Source organism: Trachinotus anak, unplaced genomic scaffold, assembly GCF_046630095.1.
Source record: "Trachinotus anak isolate AG129_WGS33_773 ecotype Australia unplaced genomic scaffold, CSIRO_AGI_Tana_v1 ptg000004l, whole genome shotgun sequence".
In the NCBI taxonomy this organism is placed as follows: domain Eukaryota; kingdom Metazoa; phylum Chordata; class Actinopteri; order Carangiformes; family Carangidae; genus Trachinotus; species Trachinotus anak.
Window position 1 is genome coordinate 2650001 of NW_027273855.1, and position 19960 is coordinate 2669960.

Genomic DNA, 19960 nt, shown 5'->3' on the forward strand with positions numbered 1-19960 from the left:
TGTAATGTCAAAAATCTGATTTAGTTAAGTACTATTCTGTAATTTTTCCACTTGAATAAATAATTTATAGTTTTTCTGCTTGGTCATCAATTTATTTTACACAAGCTTTTGAATGCAGCCCTGCTGTTCTAAATACTCAGTCTATGGCAGCTCTTTCCCTGGAAAAAAACCCTTTGATATACAGGAAACGATGCATTTTACCATTTCTGTTTTTCTGAAATGAAGTGACAGAAAATTTGAGCAGCTGGCACAAGAAGCAACAGCCACCATGGTTGAACGAAGCAAAGGGCACTACATACAGAGACAGTAAGTAAAAGACCTCTTAGTACCGCCCATATTGTTTGGCTGGCAGGTGACACAGAATAAAATGATCTTTAAATTATATAAAAGTTAAACCAAGAACAATATCCCACAGATAACATAACTGATTCCAGACAGGATTATAACTGGTACCAAAGAGGCTCTATGTGAAACCATTTGAGCATCATGCAGTAAAAGCGTTTTCATTTGTCAGTTCATCATTCATTACTTACTTTTGAACTTCGTATACTTCCTCCCTCACACACATTCTCTCTCTTCTCTTCCCCCATCACCGACTTTACATCTCCACCTCCTTCAGTTTTATTTTTCTGTATCATTTGCTTTTTACCCCATCTGTACTTTTTCTTCTATTTGTTTGCTTCTCTCTCCACTGCTCCCCCACTGCTTCCCTCTTTAATACTTCCAATTTTGATTATTTGCTCTTTCTAGAGGTTTCTTTACTCCCCATCTTAATGTTTCTTTTGCTTTGACTTTCTGCCATTTATTTCAATCTGTCATGATCTTATTTTTATTCTTTTTGCTAAGTTTCTTTTTTGCATTTATCCATTTCTGTTTTACTTTCATTGTACTTCTCTTCTGTACAAGCCTCTATCTGCCTCAATGCCTCTTTTCCCCTTTTTCAATCTCCTTCCACTTTTCCCCTTCACTCTCTGCTTTCTGTTTCTTGATGTGTTCTTTCCTTTTCAGTACTTCTAGTTCCACTTTCATCTGCCTCAACCACAATCCTCTCTTGCTTGTTTTTTGGTCTGTCTCAAAAGATCGTATCCTGTATATTGATAACCGTCACCTTCCAAACATATTTTCGATTCTCTTTTCACCCTGCAGCCTTTTCTTCTCCTCTCCCTCCCTTTCACTCCCTCTCAATCATGTTTTTTACATCCAACTGCAACTTTTTTCTCCATTTTCTCCCCACATAGGAATGTCCAGTTCACTCTATACATGGTTTAGCTCAGATTTAGAACAGATTTTCAATTTTCATGTAAAATTCAACAAATAAAGTGGAAAACAGAAATCTAAACATTAGCTTATAATGTCAAAAGTCTGCAGGATTGAGTTACTTTGTGGATTCACAAAAACAGAGCAGTCATGGAAGGAAAGACTGAAAATAATATAATGCTCTGACATGCACATGTGACTGCTCTCAGACTGATCAAAGGTTTACTGTATTTCCTTTATGCCACTGACTTTTGGACAGACCAATTAGGCAAAGAAACAAAAGAGGCAAATAGATCATGCAATGTCATCACTGTCTTCTGTAGTTTTTTAATGAGTATACAACCTCTTCTATCAAGTCTGTGCTCTCTGACTTCAGAAAGTCAAACTCTGAATTCACATTTCCTGTACTTCAGTGGGTGAAGTCAGCATTTCTGTTCTAAATTAAATGTTAATTATCTTTTTGAAAAGAGTTTCTTTTGTTGTCTTCTGATTGCCTGGCTTTTGTTGTCTGGCTATTGTGTCTCTGCACTGGGTCCTCCTCCTCAACAATACGTGACCATATTTCATGATCGAAATCCTACAGTTATCTTGAGCGACACTAACACTGTGCATGCTTCCAATGGCATTTTGCTAATAAGTGGAAGTATTGGTAGAGTCAGAAATTACTTGTGCAAACATTACTTTGGCAAACATAGCTGAGCAGACTGTGTCCTTCCATGAGGGTGCATCTCAACATCAGGAAAACAAAGCTAACACTGAGCCACCTGAAAGAAAACCAGACCGTATCTATGCACAGAGTCTCATCCACTGAGATTACAGACACAGCATTGACTTTTAATTCTTAACGACTTGCACATCTCCTATAAACATCACAGAGGGGCCTGAGGTACTTGTGCTTTTTTTCTTCACCTCCTTCCTTTTCCCTCTCTCCATGCTCTCCAACTTATCTCCCCAAAACTCATGTAGTCTGCTCTTTCCTTCCTCTCAAACTGTTTAATACATTTATCCCACTCAGCTCAGCAAATCAGGTCCCCTGTAGTGTATTTTTTCATATTCCATGCACTTTTCCAAATCTTGTCTACTATGTGTTTTGATGTCTCTATTTCCTCTGTCTTCTGCCCACCTACACAATCTGTGCTCATTCCAAACCTCATCCCCAAAACTATGCCGTCTCATTGCTTTGGCTGTTTGCACCATTTGCTTTTTTTTTTTTTTTTTTTGTATTTCTTCTTTGTGTCCTGCTCTGTTTTTCCCACACACACAGTCACACAAACAACTCCTGCCAACACTTAACCAGTTTTTAATTTCCCCACAGTAATTTAGTCTACCTCACTCACTCACACACACACACACACACACACTCACACACACACACCTTACTCTCTGTTGCCCTTTTCTCAACTAATTTAGTCTTATTCTTATACATACACAACACATACACACACAGATTCATTAATTTTATAAATGACCTCTAAAATTAATGTCACTGCGACTTCTGAATCCATCTAACACCATTATCTCTCTCCCTGCTTCAGCGCCCCCACCCCTCCGCCCCCCACCCTCACCCAACCAGCCTGGTTTTATCTCTTTTGTTTTATCCAACCAAACTCAGCCTTCATCTCTCATCTTCTGTTTCACACAATCCTCTTACCCTCAAACTATTTTAACTCTCATTTCACTCATCCCTCACTTTTAGTCTATCATTTCTCTTAACTCCATCTCTTGTGAGATACATGTTCACATAACACACAGAATAAGAAAACAAGTCCTTTTGCTACTGTCACAGAAAAAAAATATTTTTCCAGCAGACAATATAACACTTCAAAGGTCAATTTCTTGGCTTCATGTGGGAGTTGTAAATTACAAATATATAATTAGCTCAGATAAACTTAATAATTACATCAGATTTCATGGCTCAGTTCTTCCATTGTATGTTTAGTAAGCTTTATCACAGACTGCTGGGGTATTCAGTGTAAGTGCCAGTGGGAGAATAACCTACAGTTCTGCTGATTTTCAGGTCAAATTTCAGTTGTGCCAATAAATTTTAATTTGTTTACTTCGTAACTTTATGTTACCTGACAGTCGCACGAGCATGATTAGTTTGCCTTGGCTGATCAGCCTCATCATAGGAAAAGGTTTTAGAGGGAAGAGCCAGAGGGAGACTTCATACCATCCTTCAGTTTGAAGATGGTGAGCCCCTGTTCAGTGTTGTGACTCATCTAAAAAGTATGTTCATTGATTTTTCAAGGTTTCATTTGATATCAATTGCCTCTTTTTGTTGGCTCCTGTTATATTGATCGATCAAAAGCATTAAATACATTGTTTTTAATTAGTGGCTAAGTGGGCGCCTGAGGTGCACTAATTTCCTCTTGGAATACGTGTTAGCTTGTGTGTTAGTGTCACTACTGTTGTGACAGTTTGTCTTTCATGTGTTGTTTGCTGTGACATATCTGACGTGTCTTTTGTTATTTGTCACTGCAAGGGGATTATTAAACTTACCCAATTTTCCACACCTGTTAAACTCAATATACTGCACATGTCTTGATGTTTCAAAACCTGTTTGGAGTCTTGGAGCTGCTCCAGTCAGACCTCATTTTAGAGAGTTATTCAGTTAGTTCAGTGCTTTATGTATGTGGCCTGTTCTGTTTATTTCTCCCTGCCAATTCTGGCAGGAGCTTTTCTTGTTTTTTACATTTTTTTACATTACATTTATTCATTTGGCAGATGCTTTTATCCAAATCGACTTACCAGTGAGGGACAACACTAAAGTTTCAGTGCAGTATGAGACCTTGAAGTAAGTTCTAAGTACTAAATCTGATCAATAAGGCAGATAACAATAGGACAAAATATGAAATGCAGAGCTCAAGTTTTAAAGCTATCTCAGTTCAGCTTGAAGCATTAATGCTAACCTTATTAGCAATTCTTCAAATCAAACTTTATTGATAGGACTTGCACCTTACTCTGAGTTAACAAACACTGATGAGGGGAATCTAAGTAAATTATCGATTAACTTTATTATCTATTGTAGTATTATTGTACTATTGTAGTATCTATTGTAAAGTTCTGGAGAAAGATACTTCATGATGCACAGAGGGATAGACATGGGTCATGTACATACACCGATGAGTGATAATACTATGACCACTCACAACTGAAGCTGATTATCTTGTATCTGGTGTATATCTGGTGTATATATATGTAACTGAACAAGTGAATCTTGTGCTTAACATGTTGGATGCAGGAGAAATGGGCAGGTGTAAAGATCTGAGTGACTTTTACAGGGGCCACACTGTTATGGCTACACAACAAGGCCAGGAAAATGTCCACAGAGGGACAAACAACAATCCAGCGACAGGGTGTTGGTGCTTGGACAAGCTTGATCCATGGCGACTCCACCTCACAACTTACAGGACTTAAAGGAAGTGCTACTGACCTCTGAGCCAGATACCACAGGGCACTTTCAGAGGTCTTGGACGGTCCACACCTTGTCAGGTCGGAGCTGTGTTTGTGGCATGTGAAGGACCAACAGTATATGAAGGAGGTGTGCTCATAATGTTTTGGTTCATCAATATGTATCAAGGACATGTCCCTGATATTTATTCAGCACTACTATTCTGAAGAAACCATTCATATGTCTTACTCTTAAAGCCACAGTACCAGAACATATTGTACAGACTTCATTTTCCCCATATACAGTATGTTTTCCACTTTTCTTTCCTCTCAGGTCCATTCAGGTATTTATCCCTTCCTTTTATTCATATCTCCTCTACACCTCCTCTATACTTTCTAATTTATCTTGCCAGACATAATTTGGTGGCCTCGTCCTCTGTATTCATCACTCTTCTCACTCTTTCATCTCATTCCCCAGACTAAATCACCTGTTTCTCTGTCTTCATCCTCTCTCTGTCTTCCTTAACCAAACAGATTTAGTCTCACAGCCTACACTTCAATCTCACATCAACCAGCTAAATTTCTTCCACCTCTCCTTCTCAGTTGCACACCAATCTTCTGTATCCATCCAAGCCACCTTCAAAAAACTAAACTCTCTTATAGGTAGGTAGCATTATTCTTCACAAGCCTCACATCCGCTTTGCTACCTCAAGCTAATTTTCTTTGTATGTGTGATCTGTTTCCCCGCCCTATCAACTAGATTACATTTCTCAGTGTAACATGCATATCTGCTTGATCACAACCAAAACTAATCTCACCTCTGCCTACCGCATTTCTTCTCTGTCTCTTCCTCTTGTTCTCTTCCTCTATCTCAGCTTCCCTCAGAGTAAAATACAGATCACTTCACCACAACCAAGAGATTTAATTTCTACCTGTGTCCTCTCTCCTCACTGCTCACCTCTTTATCTCCTCACAAACTAATTTAGTCTGTATCCATGCCTCTCTCTCTCTCTGTGTCATCTCCTCATCTCTCAGCTCTATCAGCATCCCCTGTATTATATTTTGCTATAATCTGCATAATGTGCATCTCACTTTATCACCTCTGAGTCTATTTTCCTTTAGTTTGTGAGAATGATTAGATATTCTCTCTGTCTACTGTTATCTCCAGCTTTAAGCTTCATTTTCCACTTCTCTTTATACTGCTAAGGTCTTCTTCTTGTTTTCAGGGTTAATGACGGTTGCACATTCCCGTCAGCACTGCAAGCTTAGCATGTTTTTCAGAGAAGTGAGTGCTAGAGGTTAGAAATATTTAAATTTTTATGAATAAAAAAAGTGCAGAGTTTAGCATTGTACCAGCAGGAGGTGGAACTACAACTTCCATCCAAAATGTGATTAATTCGGAGGCACCTTGGAAACAGAGGGGTGTAATCCTTAGAAGAGAGAAGCTAATTATCCTGTACTTGACATAAAATTTCTCAGTTGTGCTAAAACAATATCTTCTTGAAACACACACTCAGGTTTTAACCTTGTTTAAAAGCACATGTTCATAATGTCAAGTCTAAAGGCTGTAATCTGAGCCAAACAAACAAGCCTCAACTGGCCTTTACACTATACTTTACTCTGTGTGGCAGGCGGTTAGATTTCATAGGAAACGTATTTGATTGCCTTGAGAGTCAGTTGAAAAATCTCTGGGGTGTTAATTTCCTGGGTTGAAATACCACGACAGCTGTTTACCCATTTTAACCTAATTCAAGTTGAGGAGACAGATGTCTGGCCGCACAAAGTTAGAAAAAAGGTAGGATGGACAAACCTTTGACACAAGTGGCAATGAAATTACAAGGAACTAGCTGTGTTTATGGGAAGTACCATCATAATTTTGAGAAACCACAATATAACATTACACTGTTGTAAGATGAGGCGACTAAATACTTCAAAGACGGGCTCCTTCGTTTGCAATATTTATGCTAAGGGTTTTAAATTAATTTGACAATTCACCTTCAGAAATATAGAACACTTCAATACTTTGGAAACTTACAATTTGTTCCAACGATTTTTTTTCACTTGCTTCAAGATGAACAAGTGTGAATAATGACATTATTTCATATTTTGCTTTCCCTGTTTTCTTTTCTTAGTAGCTATTGAGTGATTACAGTGAGTTTCACAAACAACAGCAGAACAAACTACTAAAAAGGTATTTATTTGTGGTAAAGCTTTGACGTGTCTTATTTATAGAAGATATTTTTGACATGTCTCAGTAGAAAAAAAAAACGTGTAAATAATTAATAATGACTGAATTCCGTTTAGGCTCTTCAGTTTCAGGGTGAGCACACTTGAATACAGTAGAGTCATTGTTAATGTTAATACTAACACTTTGTTAGGCACCTCTGTGCCTCAAGAATTTATTTTATTTAATTTACTGATTTGAAAATGTCAGAAGTCCTGTAACACATCGGTAAACTGAACAGGTTTTTCAAACTTGAATTAAGCAAAGATTTTACTGCAACCCTGCATTGTAACACACCAGGGTTAATTTTCAGTTCATTGCAGTTTCACTTAAACCTTTGGCTACAGCTGTGTATTCAATACTTGGCTGAACAGTACATGACCCCAGCTGAAGCAGCGTTTCAAACTACTTCCTTAGCTCTGTATCTCTGGGGTTGGAACCACAGAGGTAGTTTTAACCTTTCTACACAGCAGGGTTTACTATCTCATGAGTAAAAGGCAGTGGTAACCCCTTTTCAAAGTGTCAAACCTAACTTATCCCAGGGTTAAATGTGTGCTTTAGAGAAGGGTTAGCCTGAGGTTACACGTATTGGGAAAGCCTTTGTGCGTCGTTGCCTTTGTGGTGGAGGAGGTTAAGATGCTCAGTCGTTCTTATAGAGTCCAGTTTTACCTGCTGTTCTTATATGAGTAGACTTACTTATAACTTGAGGGGTCTGGAAATATGGAATTAAAATCTTATTAATAAGGACTGCAATTATAAAATGCTTTAATAGTCTTGGGAAGCCACCTTCATCCATTTACATATCATACACACACATTCAAACACCAATGATACATTTGGGCAATTTGGGGTTCGATATCTTGCCCAAGGACACTTCGAACTTTGACTGGAGAAACTGAACCACTGTCTGTCAGATCAGTGGTCGACTCTCTCTACCTCCTGAGCCACAGCCTAATAATTTGATTGTGGAACTTATGAGTTTATTAATTGATTTTACATTAATTGTCATTTCATTTCTTTCTATTCTACTTTGTTTTAAATCTAAGTGTTACTATTTACTCTTATTTATTTGCTTTTATTAATGTTGGTTTTAATTTGTAACTTTGCATTAGGCTGTGCACGTGAAAAGTACTCTGCAGTTGAAGAAATCTTTTTTTTTTGTCCCAAAGAAACACAGTTGTTCACAAATCACACTTGATTCAGGTCTGTTGCAAGCTACTATTCTAGACTTAAAAATACTTTTCGGGTCAAAAAAGACAGTTTCTGCTCACGGTCAAAACCCCCAGCTTAGCACCTGCCTGTGAGAGCAATCCATAGAGTTTGAGGGAGAAGCAATTTAAAGCCACAAAGGGCATATGAAGAGATTGATAACGGCAGGTTGGATGGAAAAGTGAAAAAAAAAGAATGAGGGAGAGAGCAAACTTGGCTGGGATATGTCTGGAGATTTCTATGTGTTGCAGAATCAATTCGTCCCTGTTTATTCGTTCTGCTCCTCCTGCTCTTCTTCTTCCTCCCACTAGCCCCGGGCATTGACAAGACACCGCTACAACCGACGCCTACGCAGGAAACGCACAACAGCGACTACCCAGAACCCATCTGATTTCCCTCGCTCTACCCCTTACCTCTCATCCTCTATTCCTCTCCCTCGCTCTCATTGCGCTTGGATGTCTCTCGCCCCACTTTCTCCCTGCAGCCTCCTTCCCTGTTACTCTCTGAATTCATCTGCCTGCCTCGTCTTTCATATTGCTGTCACACCCGTCTCGTCTCCATCCTTTCCTTCATCTGTCACGTTCTATTGTTTTCTCTCTCCCCCCTGTCCTGTCTCATCTTTTTCTTTTTCTTTCTCAGTTTTTTCTGCCCCTCTCGTTCTCCCTCACTCACTCTTGTTGTCTTTTTTGTCTATTATCGATTGTCTACATTCCCTCTCTTTTATCCTTCCTGTCTTCGACCTTAAGGCCCCTACACACCCTGTGATAACAGGGATCTTGCAGGTTCATTGCATGTCAAACTGTGTGAGATGGGTCCAATAAGCTCTTTGTCACAATCTGTGTCAGACTCTGTGATGTCTATTTTGAGGTATGTCCAAATGTGCAACACATGTCTGGTGAGGTGGAGCAATGTGATGTAGACAGAAAAAAATGCAAGCAAAGACACATCATCTGTCATCCAAGCTTCAGTCATAGCACTGGCATGGAGTTTTTTATCCTATAAAGTGAACCCTACAATGTTCCAGTGGCCTGACCCCTTCCATGTTACAGTCTGAGTGGTTGGCTTGTAGACAGGGTTGTAGCAGCAGTCACACTGTGAAACTTTAGTCCTAAAATGGGGACGCTGTCAGGATTTTGACGTCCATCTTTAATCAACAAAGCTTGCACATTGCAATCTAAGGCTACTGTTTTGGAATGATGACCAAACATTTCACCACAACTGTCTCTCGATTCTTAATTTTTCAGTGGTTTCGCCCAAAATCCAACAGTGTATGGGGAATTCTCTATCATCTATCTCTTCCTTCCTTCTCACGATTTTATTTCCTCTTCCCCTTCACAGTTTCCCTCTCTCCCTACTTTTCATCTTGCTTTCTATTTCTTAAACTTTTCTGACTCCCTCCACTGTTCCACTGTCCCTCTGTCATACTCTATTCTCTGTCTTTCTCTCTGCCTCCCACTCACTGTCTCTCTCTACCTCAATGTCTCCTTTGCCCATTTTCTCTTTCCCTCTCTTTCTGTCTGTCTCAGTGGGAGTTTGGAAAACACTCCGTCTCTCTCTTGAAAGAAAAGTGTTGCTTCACTCCCCCAGCTCTCTTTTGATTTGAAATAAAAGGCAATGTGAAATATCCCCCTGACACACACACACACACACACACACACACACACACACACACACACACACACACATACACACACACACACACACAGCATCTATCCGCTCCTACATCAACTCAATGACTCAAAGACTGAAGCAATACAGCAGTATGAAGGGGCAGGAATGAGAGGGAGACAGTCTGAAATGAGTCTGGTGTATTGGGAAAGAATGGAGTGTGTGTGTGTGTGTGTGTGTGTGTGTGTGTGTGTGTGTGTGTGTGTGTGTTTGTGTGTGTGTGTGTGTGTATGTGTGTGTGTGTGTGTGTGTGTGTGTGTGTAAAAAACTATCAGGTAGAGACCTGAGAAGGAGTAATCTCTCCCAAGAGGCAGAGTGTGTGTTTTCATGTTGTTCAGCTCAACATGATAAAAGAGTGAAAACACAGCAGATCAAAAAGGAAGTCAGTATGGGACACGAATAAAGTAACACAGTCAGCTTTAGTTTACCAGGGTAAAGTTAAAGACTACACCAAGACACAACAAACACACAAATACGCAAACAAAAATACAGCACAATGGCCTATCCACTAAATCAGTGTTGTAGAGGTGAATAAAACGATCATTAATATAAAGAAAAATCTCTTAGATTTTCAAAAAAATATAGGGTAATGCAAATACAGAAAAATTTCAACTGAGATGTTTCTGAAGTCCCCATATTTTGTAAATACTACAAAATTAGAGATCATCTAAAAGAAATGTTTTACAGAAAACATGTTGTATATTTGTTTTATAATTAATGAGCACACATTTAAGTAGGTTAAAAGGTCTACCCAGTCCCTTTAAAGCCATGTGAAAATGTTACACTGCTTAGCTTAGATTTTCTGTGTCATGAGTAGGGCTGCACATTTAATCGAAATTTAATCGAAATCGAAATATAGCCAACTGCAATATCCAAACGATAATATAATAATATATAGGATAAAGGTAAATGTGTTACAACATCGTTATGCATTGTTAGCATCATAAGCATTGCGGTGTTACAGAGATTCCCCCGTCCTACAAATCATATTCTCGTAAGGGACGTAAGAGAAAATACTTGTTTCGTACAAGCCTCAACAAAAATCACATCATCATTTTAAAAAATTTTCAGTGAATATGAAATGTGAAAACATTCATTGCAACTGAAATCTTGACTCATATCGCAATCGCAATATATGAGTTTTTTGCACAACTTGTAATGAGTTGACATTTTAACCTGCATAATAACTGTGTCTAGAGTGTCTAAAAGTAATACACCAAAGATTAAAGTCACTCTACTGAAGGACCTGTTAATAGGCTCTCACATCCTAATTTGACTTTCATTACCTCTTTCTTAAAGCAGGTGCAATAGAAAGGTCAACCAGTTTAACCAGTAACATGTGGACAGATATGTACTGCATATGTGCTACAAGTGGCTAACTAAAGAGATCAAGGACAGTTAGATGTGGTTTGTAATAAGTAAACTGCATGAGATATTTCCAAATGTATTTCATTGGGTGTTCACAACATGGCAAAATGCAAATTTAATTTGACTCTTCAGCCTTACGTAAAAGAAGGATTAGGCTTATTCCACTTTCAAAAATAATTTAAGTGTACATTGTACTACAGTTTCTTATCAACATGTGTATACCACCATCACTATCACACACAAACAGACTTCAGCTCTCATTTGTTTATCTTCCTATTAGCATAAAACACTAACACCTAATTCAAGCCCTGATGTCTGCCCATAAAGAACCAACAAAATCTGTTTCATTTATTGAGATTTATCACCACCTCACAACATACACACTCCCTCACCACAGCACACACTCCCCCCCCCCTACTCACCAGTGTAGTCTTCACGGCAGATACAGGTGTAGCCTCCCTCTCTGCGGGCGCACACCCCTCCGTTCAGGCAGGGGTTGGAGTAACACAGGTTGATCTCCGTCTCACAGTAATCGCCCGTGAAGCCCACTGGGCAGCGGCAGCGTAGGCCCGCGATGGGGTGGATGGGCCGGAACAAAATGGAGGGTGATGAGATGAAGGGAGCGGAGCTGTTGAAGCGCAGCACCGAGATGCACTTCATGTAGTTCTGGCACGGCTCACGCAGACACACGTTGTCGTCAAACGGGAGAACCTGGAGTGATGAGAGAGGACAGGGAAAGATGCTGGTCACTGAGAGGAAGGGTCCCAATTCATCCCGGTTTAGATTTTCTTTTGTGACACCAGCAATTCAGCTTCCTCATGGAGGACTTTCTAAAAAGTGAGACATGCAACAGGCTTTTACAGACATAAAATAAAAGTACTAATACAACAATGCAAATGTGAATCCAATGTAATCCATTACAAGAACCGTTCCTTCAATCAAAATACTACTTAATTGAAAATCCATGTGCATTATCAGAAAAAAAAAACTTAAATTATCAGAGTAAAGGTACTTGTTCTGCAGAAGAATTTCCTCTATGAGTGACACATTATTATAAATTACAGTATCTGATTATTAATACTGATCCATCAAAGCATAAGATGCATTTTCATGTAGTTGGTCAGGTGGAGTTTGTTCTAACCACTTTTACAAGTAGTGAAGTCAAGCCAATTTTATTTGTGCAGCGGAAAATCACAACATAAGTTATTCAAATAGAGGAGGTCTATCCCTTCACTTCAAAGTATTATTTACAGAGCCCCAAAAATTCCCAGTACTACTACACTATAATACATTTAGGTAGTTGAGTCTATTACAATCCATATTATTATTTGTTTTTGTTTTTTATATCGTCTTGATCTGAAAAGTAACAAGTAACTTTAGCCGTCAGATAAAAGTAGAAGAGGAAAAGGACAATGTCCTGCTGAAATGTAGTGAAGTAGAGGTGGAAAGTTACACAAAATGGAAATTCTCAAGAGAAATACAAATACCTTATAATAGCAGTGGGGTAAATGTACTTTGTTGCCAGAGAGTCTGTATGAGTAGTATCAATACTTTGAAACTGGAGCACCTGACTGAAATACAACTTTAATGAAAGTTATTAATTGCACCTGTGCCTTTCCTGCTATGACAGATCACAGTGTCTCCCATTGAAAAGCCTAGCACTGCGCAGAGGGCTGAAAACACACTAAATACTTATTTAACTCCAACTTTTAGCATTTTTAGATAAAAGGGATAATTTTGTTAGCATCTAACAACAGCAAGTCATTTCCAAAAGCACTAACACGTTAGCATTATAGCTTTTAAGGTTATCTAGCATGAACATATTTCCACTAATACGTTGTAAAATTATCCAGTTTTATTTACTCACTAAATCTCTCTTTCAGCATTTTTAGATGAAATTGGATCATTTAGATACTATTTAACAACAGCAGGTTGTCTCCAAAAGCACTAACAAAAGGAAACGCTAAGAATTAATGAGTGATTTTGGTCAATTGAGGTGTTCACGTTTTGCTAGAAAAATCAGTTTAACTTAAGAAGAAATAACGTTTCACAGTTTAAGAGATAAACTGAGTAAACTCTAGGTTAACAGATAACGTTAGCGTACTGACTAACAGAGAAATATACCAATTAACACACCAAGTTGAACAAAAAAAAAGAAGAAGCCGTAAAAAACGTTAATTCAACATTAATTCAAGTTAACGGTTCCTCCTGACGTGTTGATGTTTGGCAGGTTCGCCTGCTAACGTTAGCATTATGGTTGCTGTGTTATCATGCTAATGCTAAAACATATTTCCACTAATAAGTTATATAATTCTCCAGTTTGATTTACTGACTAAATCTCTCTGAACATCGTCTTCTTGTTGTCAAGTCATCGTACTTCAAATGTGAGAAGATGTGAGTTCATTAAAAACTGGCTTATCTAAATTGCCTTCAGGTGTGCCCGCGCAGCAGATTGCCCTGGGTGTCGCCTCTCAGGCTACGCTCCCTGCTGCATGAAGATTCATTTTGATGTTTTTTTCTGCTCCTGCTCTGCTTTGCAAAATCAGTGACTTTCCAGAAAAGGGTATATACGTAAAGTTATCTTTCCTGTTAGGGCCACTGAATCATATGTGCTGTATTTGCAAGATTGTGTCTTATTGTAGATTCAGTTTCCATGTGTTTGTGTGTCTGTGTGACAGCGCCTGTTGAGGGAAGGTCATATACACTCAGCCTTAAACTATGTATCTCCTGACACTTGGGGCCTCCCTCGCCCCTTCACACATCTTTTCCCCTTTGGGCCAGCTGTCCCAGGTGTGTAAACATTAATGTTACAGATGTGCATGCTGTATCCAGGTGTGTGTGACTTCATGCATGAGAAGAAATAGTGGTCATATCTGTGTATTGTTGCATTAAGCCAGATGGATGTGATGCCATAGCTTTTGTATTGTATTGTTATCAGTTCACATGCAATATGCTCAGGCGATTGTCTTGAGATGCATGTACATTTGCACAATGTGTCTTACGGTGTATGTGTGCATGACTGTGTGTGCAAATGCTGGACCTTTTTCATAGAATGTTTATTTGAAAAATGTTTGAACTTTGGTGTATGAGTATATGCAGATGAACACAAACCTCCTTAATTAAAAAAATAATTAAAAAAGAGAATATGAAGGTTAAAAAAATGTTATAGGCACATTCTATGACCTTAATGTACAGATAATAGGAAAAATAAAAACTAAATGTTTGTGTTTGCTGTATCTCCTAAAATGATTAGCAGGTCTTTTAAAGTACAAACCAACACTGAATTAAAACTAACTCAAAATTATGTTTTGTGCAGTGTAAGATTTGTTGAATCAATAATGGTTGTGAAGTGTGTTGTAAGATGAACACATATTTTTTTATCAAATGTATGTAATTCAAAATTACAGATGTGCTGTATACTGTGTAAGTTAGTAAGTTCCAGTACCTGCACCAACACCAAGCATTTAAGAGCATGGTTTGTGTGTGTGTGTGTGTGTGTGTGTGTGTGTGTGTGTGTGTGTATGTGTGTGTATGTGTGTGTGTGCGTGTGTGTGTGTGTGTGTGTGTGTGTGCACGTGGACTGACCTCCATCTGTGTCAGTGATGTCAGCCTCAGCCTGTTCAGGTACAGCTGTTCCTCCAGGGCTTCAGAGGGGAAGAAGTGCCCGCCAGGCAACGCAGCAGAGAAGCTGACATTCAGGATCCCTCCCGGCGCCGCATCCAGGTCCGGCTGGATGTTGAAGATGAAAACGTCCTCGACGGGCACTGAGAGCACCGCCGACACGCCCTCCAGGAAGTTACCCAGCAGTGGTGACAAGAAGTGTTCCTGGGACATGTTCTGGAGACGGACGGTGACGCTGCTTCCAAGCATGTCCTCGGTGATGATGAGGACACGGAGGACACACTGGGCTGAGATGCTGTGGACACCATCTGAAGAAGAGAGCAGAGAGGAAGAGGTTAGGTGAATAAACAGATGTATAAAAGATTGACAAAAGGGATGGATGAGGAGGTGATGGAGTAGGAGATAAAGAAAGAAAAAGATAGAGAGGGTTGGAGGAGGACAGACAGCAACTTATAGATGAGAAGGAGTAAGAGAAGCGAGATAGATGAAGGGGGAGGCACAAGGGAGAAGGGTCAGGGACAGGAAGGATAAACAGCTGAGACAAGGAGGTAAAGAGACAGAGATAAATGAATGTCAGCCAGAGAGGAGGGATTGTAAAGAGGAAGAGAAAAGGTGGAGGAGGTCACGACTATATCATGAGATATGCAGCTCTTCACAGATTACTGTATATACATTCACATCAGATACAAGAAAAATACAGATGCTGAAGAAAAGTCATGATGATCATCAGAGCTGCTTTGTGTTTAATACAGAATGTGACATTTTAAAAATGCTGCCTTCAAGTCTACAAGGACCTACTTTGCCACTGAAGTGAACAAACTCCTACTGATGCTAAAGGCTAATTCCAGAGAAGATCAACAAAGCACACACACACACGCACACACACACACACACACACACACACACACACACACACACACACAAGCCTGTTTTCTATCATATTTGTAGTTTAAGTTGTGAGACAGGGAGAGAAGCTTATACATGACTGATACTGACTGTGCTCTGATGTTTAAACTGTCTAATGGAAAGGAAGTTTGCTTTCACTAGATTATACACAAATTATGTAATAATTCATTTGATAATAATAATAATAAAAACAACAATGATAATCATAATAATGTTATAACAATAATGTGATAAATAACATGAGATAGCAAAATATGATAACAATATATATTATAATAATAATAAAATGTAATAATATGTAATAATGATAATCATGATGATAATTACTATACTTATGTAGTAAGGGTGGGGGAAGGGCCACATCAGAACACTGGTGGGCCGGGCAGGGGGGCTCCAGCCCGACCACCCAGCGCCAGGGCAACCTAATCAGGGCCATCCCTGTATTTACCCCTCTTCCTCCCTCCAATCAAGGGTTTTTAAGATGGGTGGGTCTTTATTTAGGGCAGTAGTGTATAGTCTGGAGCGGACCCTCACAGCTGCATCACATGTGGCTGACAGGAGGAATCATGTGTCACAGAAAGAAATGAGAAACCTGATCCTCGGAAATCTACATTCGTTTGGGAGCCAGGAAGATGGTTTAAGGCGAGAGAGAGAGAGAGAGAGAAGGAGATGTAGAGGTATAACTGGTTACAAATTCAACACAGCTCCTTCTCTCTGAAACCCGTCACTACAAAATGAGTTCATATGAATCGCAGCGGGTCACAACCCCCCCCAAAGAAAACATGAATACCTGCTTCAGCAACAGATACAGGACACGTTTCATCTGCACTGAGCCATATTGTATATTGTAAAGCAATTTGGTGCGACAAGCAGGCTAATAAGCTGTAAAGGAATACAAACGCACACGACCACACCAGCACGAGGAGGCAATTTTCTGCAGCGGCACTGAGGCAATGAGAAGGTGAAACGAGGTGAAAGATAAGACGGAGAGAAAGAGAAAGAGAGAATAAAACACATAAGAGGAGGAAAGAGAGAGAGAACAAGAGGAAGAAAGAACAAGAAAGGAAGGAGGGTGGCAGCCATGGATGGAGGGTGAGAGGTGAAAGACAGAGGGAGGATGTTGGCACATGGAAGAAAAGAGAGTTGGCGGAGGGTGAAGGAGAGAGAAAGAGAAAGAGAATGAAGGCCTTTAATCAGAGATGAACAAAAAGAGAAAGAGACTGTGGTGACTCATAAACGGGGAATTGATAATAACTTAGCTCGTACTTGTCTCACTAATAATTTGTGTTCACGGAATTGATTTAAATCTTTTAACTGAGATTAAAATAAAATTAATCAAATCATTTCTATCGTTCACAATTTGTTGCTATAAGAAAATAACACAGGAAGGAAGGAGAAGTCCCAGAGTAAGAGTGTCAGGATGTGAAAAAGACTGAGATGCAGATAGAAATATAAAGACAAAAAAATTAAAAAATCAGAAGGAGTTAGAAAGAGATGGAGAAAGGAGAAGGAGAGAGGTATGGAGGGATGGGGGATGGGTTTGGTGGCAGCTGGTTTGATTACCGGATTATGAGGAGCCTCACACCCCACTGACCTCTTACACCCACACACACACATACACACACACACACACACACACACACACACACTAAAATCCAGAGCCTTTCGTCATAAATGAACAGCCAGAGGGAGGAGTGGCATTACGGAGGGACGCAGGCGGAGAACTCCACACAGAAAATCATCAGGGAACGTTTTAATGGAATTGTATGAAGATGAGATGAGATGAAAAAAAGGACAGATAGATTTGAAGGTAAGCATAGTGTTGCAGGTCTGACTTTAAAATGCAGTATTAGGTGAAGTAATTACATGTCACCTCGTCTTCGGGGGTTAAAAGCCGGCTGTATTATCAACCCTCTGGATCACGATGCAAAGACGGAGCACTAATTGACGCTGATCTCCCATTGTCATTGAAATGAGACAGGGATCTATGAAAAGACCGGGGATAATCTGCTGGAGTAGGACCCGATCTCACACACACACACACACACACACACACTCACATACTCACAAATGCACGTTTTCATTATGATTCAGTGCATGTAAAAATAATGCACTTGTGAGGACCATCTTTGACTTAAGGCCTTCCCTGGCCCCTTACTCTAACCTAAATCAGTTTGTCAATTTGATAAATTTCCTTTCTTGCTGAAGGTCACATGAAAAGATTGACACCACTCTCATATTTGTATATTATATATGAAGCTAAAGCCAGGAGTTGATTACCTGCACTGGAAGCGGACGGACATGTCCGACCTTAAACACCTCTACAGCTCATTAATTAACACGTTTAGGCCTATGGCTAATCTCACTGCCTTCTAGCTTCACGTTTAGTGTACAGGGATGAGACCGGTACCAATCGTGTCTTCTAACTCTCAGCAAGAAAGCAAATATGTGCGTTACCAAAACTCACCCTCAGCCCCTGAAAAAGTGAGGATGTGACAAAATGTTCTCTCTGCCCAAAAATGTCCTAACGATTTCCACAAAGACAGCATTACAGAAACACACACACTCATGCAAAACATACTTGTGCAGAGTGCAAATATTTGTTGTATTAGCATGAATTACCTACAGATGACAGCCCAAGTGTGCCTCCTAAGCCAGGGATTGTGGGTTTGAGTCCTATCTGGGGTGATTTACAGTGGAGTGGTGCAATGGCAGCTTCTCGAAGTTGAAACCATCTTCTGCTGATAGAATTCCTACATCTTCACCTGATCTCCTTGCATTTATTGAATAGATGTAATATTAAGTACTCACACCATGGTCTCCTACTGCACTGAAGCTTCAGTGATGCCCCTCACAAGTTACTTTAGATAAAAGCATCTGATAATGAGTGCATGTTAATGTCTCCTGCTCAGATCAGCATCCAGCATTACTGTGATAGAAGACATGCAGGTGTATTAAAACATCACATCTGTTGTTTTCATACCGTACTGTACTGCAGACACACTCACACAGAGACACACTGAGATATTAAATGTTACTCAGGAAATTAGTTTACATATGATTTTTAATAAACTAAGATTTTTTTTAAACAGCCATGTTCCACAGTTGTTTAATTCAATCTTTATTGTTCATATTGACAAATAAATGCTGAAGTTGTACCCCAAGACTTTTATTTTTTAAAAACCACTTATTCCACCCTTTATTCCCATTGCTGGAAAATGGCTCTCTGCCTCCAAACAAACAATCCATGTGCACCTTATTTTTTGTTGACACTATTGTGTGTGATGCCACGTTAGCCTCCTGCAGACTGTGTGCTCAACTGATAAGTAAAAAAAAAAAAACACTACAATTTCCTCTGCCAGGCAAACTGAACATTTTCCCTCGAGCCTCGGGCTCTCAGGAATCCCCTCCGGTGGTCCACAGGGGACGGGATTCAAGCCGAGATATTTGACAAGTCAACCAAACAGGCTGAAATGACAAATGGTACTCACAAGAATTAGTGCTTGTTTGCCCCGACAGTTTTTGACTTCACTGTGATTTTATCAGCCCTCAGAGGTATTTTTGCCCCAAGCAGACATTAAATTTTGACTGTAAGCCTGGCACACACACATAAACACGCCCAGTAAAATGTTTTCATTTGGCGTCCCTTCGTGGCTACAGTCCAGCTAATTTGGCCAACATGACTGAACACAGGGCTTTCCACTTATCTGCTCACATAAGAAGCCATTTGGCGGCTTGAAATAGAAAAGAAAAACAACAATTCAAGCTAAAAGGCCATTTAAGCAATTAAGACCACCCAGCTCCGTCCCGTTACTGTCAGACCAGGTCAATGACTAATGCTCCTCCTTCTCTGGAGTCAGCCACAAATTTTACAGAGGCACAAGCCCTGACATGCTAATTGCAGCTGTTCTCAAAATACAGGAGTCATAAGGGATAAGTCTGCACTTCCTGCGAGGTAGGTTTTGACTTTCTTGTCACAAGTTAGTCAACTGAGGATTGTTGTTACAACATGGGGATCCTGCAAAAAAATATCTGGTGTCAACACTTCGTCTAATTATAATGTTTCCTGCTGTGTTCAAAGGCACATGATTTTTATCCGAGAGCTCATAAGCTTTTGTAGCTTATGCTACAAAAAAACAGTTTTCAGGGATTCCTTCAAGTTTTACTTTAAAGCAGAATTTAAACTGAAACTACTCGGCTTTACCTCGATACAACTGTGAATATGAGTATTTTTCTGTATCATCTTCCCTTCTGTTTCTAAAAAAAACATCCATCTGGTTGTCTTCCACCTGGGGAATTACTGCTTCCAAGACATTA

The 19960-nt window shown here is 39.6% G+C and overlaps 1 protein-coding gene across 4 annotated transcripts in view; it reads right to left on the reverse strand.

The window, feature by feature from the left end:
* The window catches only part of celsr3 (cadherin, EGF LAG seven-pass G-type receptor 3), a 110605-nt gene that overhangs the window by 71646 nt on the left and 18999 nt on the right, over positions 1-19960 (reverse strand). For all 4 annotated transcript variants that reach the window (XR_011690731.1, XM_071475234.1, XM_071475235.1 and 1 more), the window contains exons 2-3: positions 14702-15045; positions 11539-11827 (exon numbers count right to left, since the gene is read on the reverse strand). Coding sequence is in view for 3 of the 4 variants with exons in the window: in XM_071475234.1 (XP_071331335.1) it covers positions 11539-11827; positions 14702-15045 (633 nt within the window). In the remaining variant the exon portion in view is untranslated. The remainder of the gene's footprint in view (positions 1-11538; positions 11828-14701; positions 15046-19960) is intronic.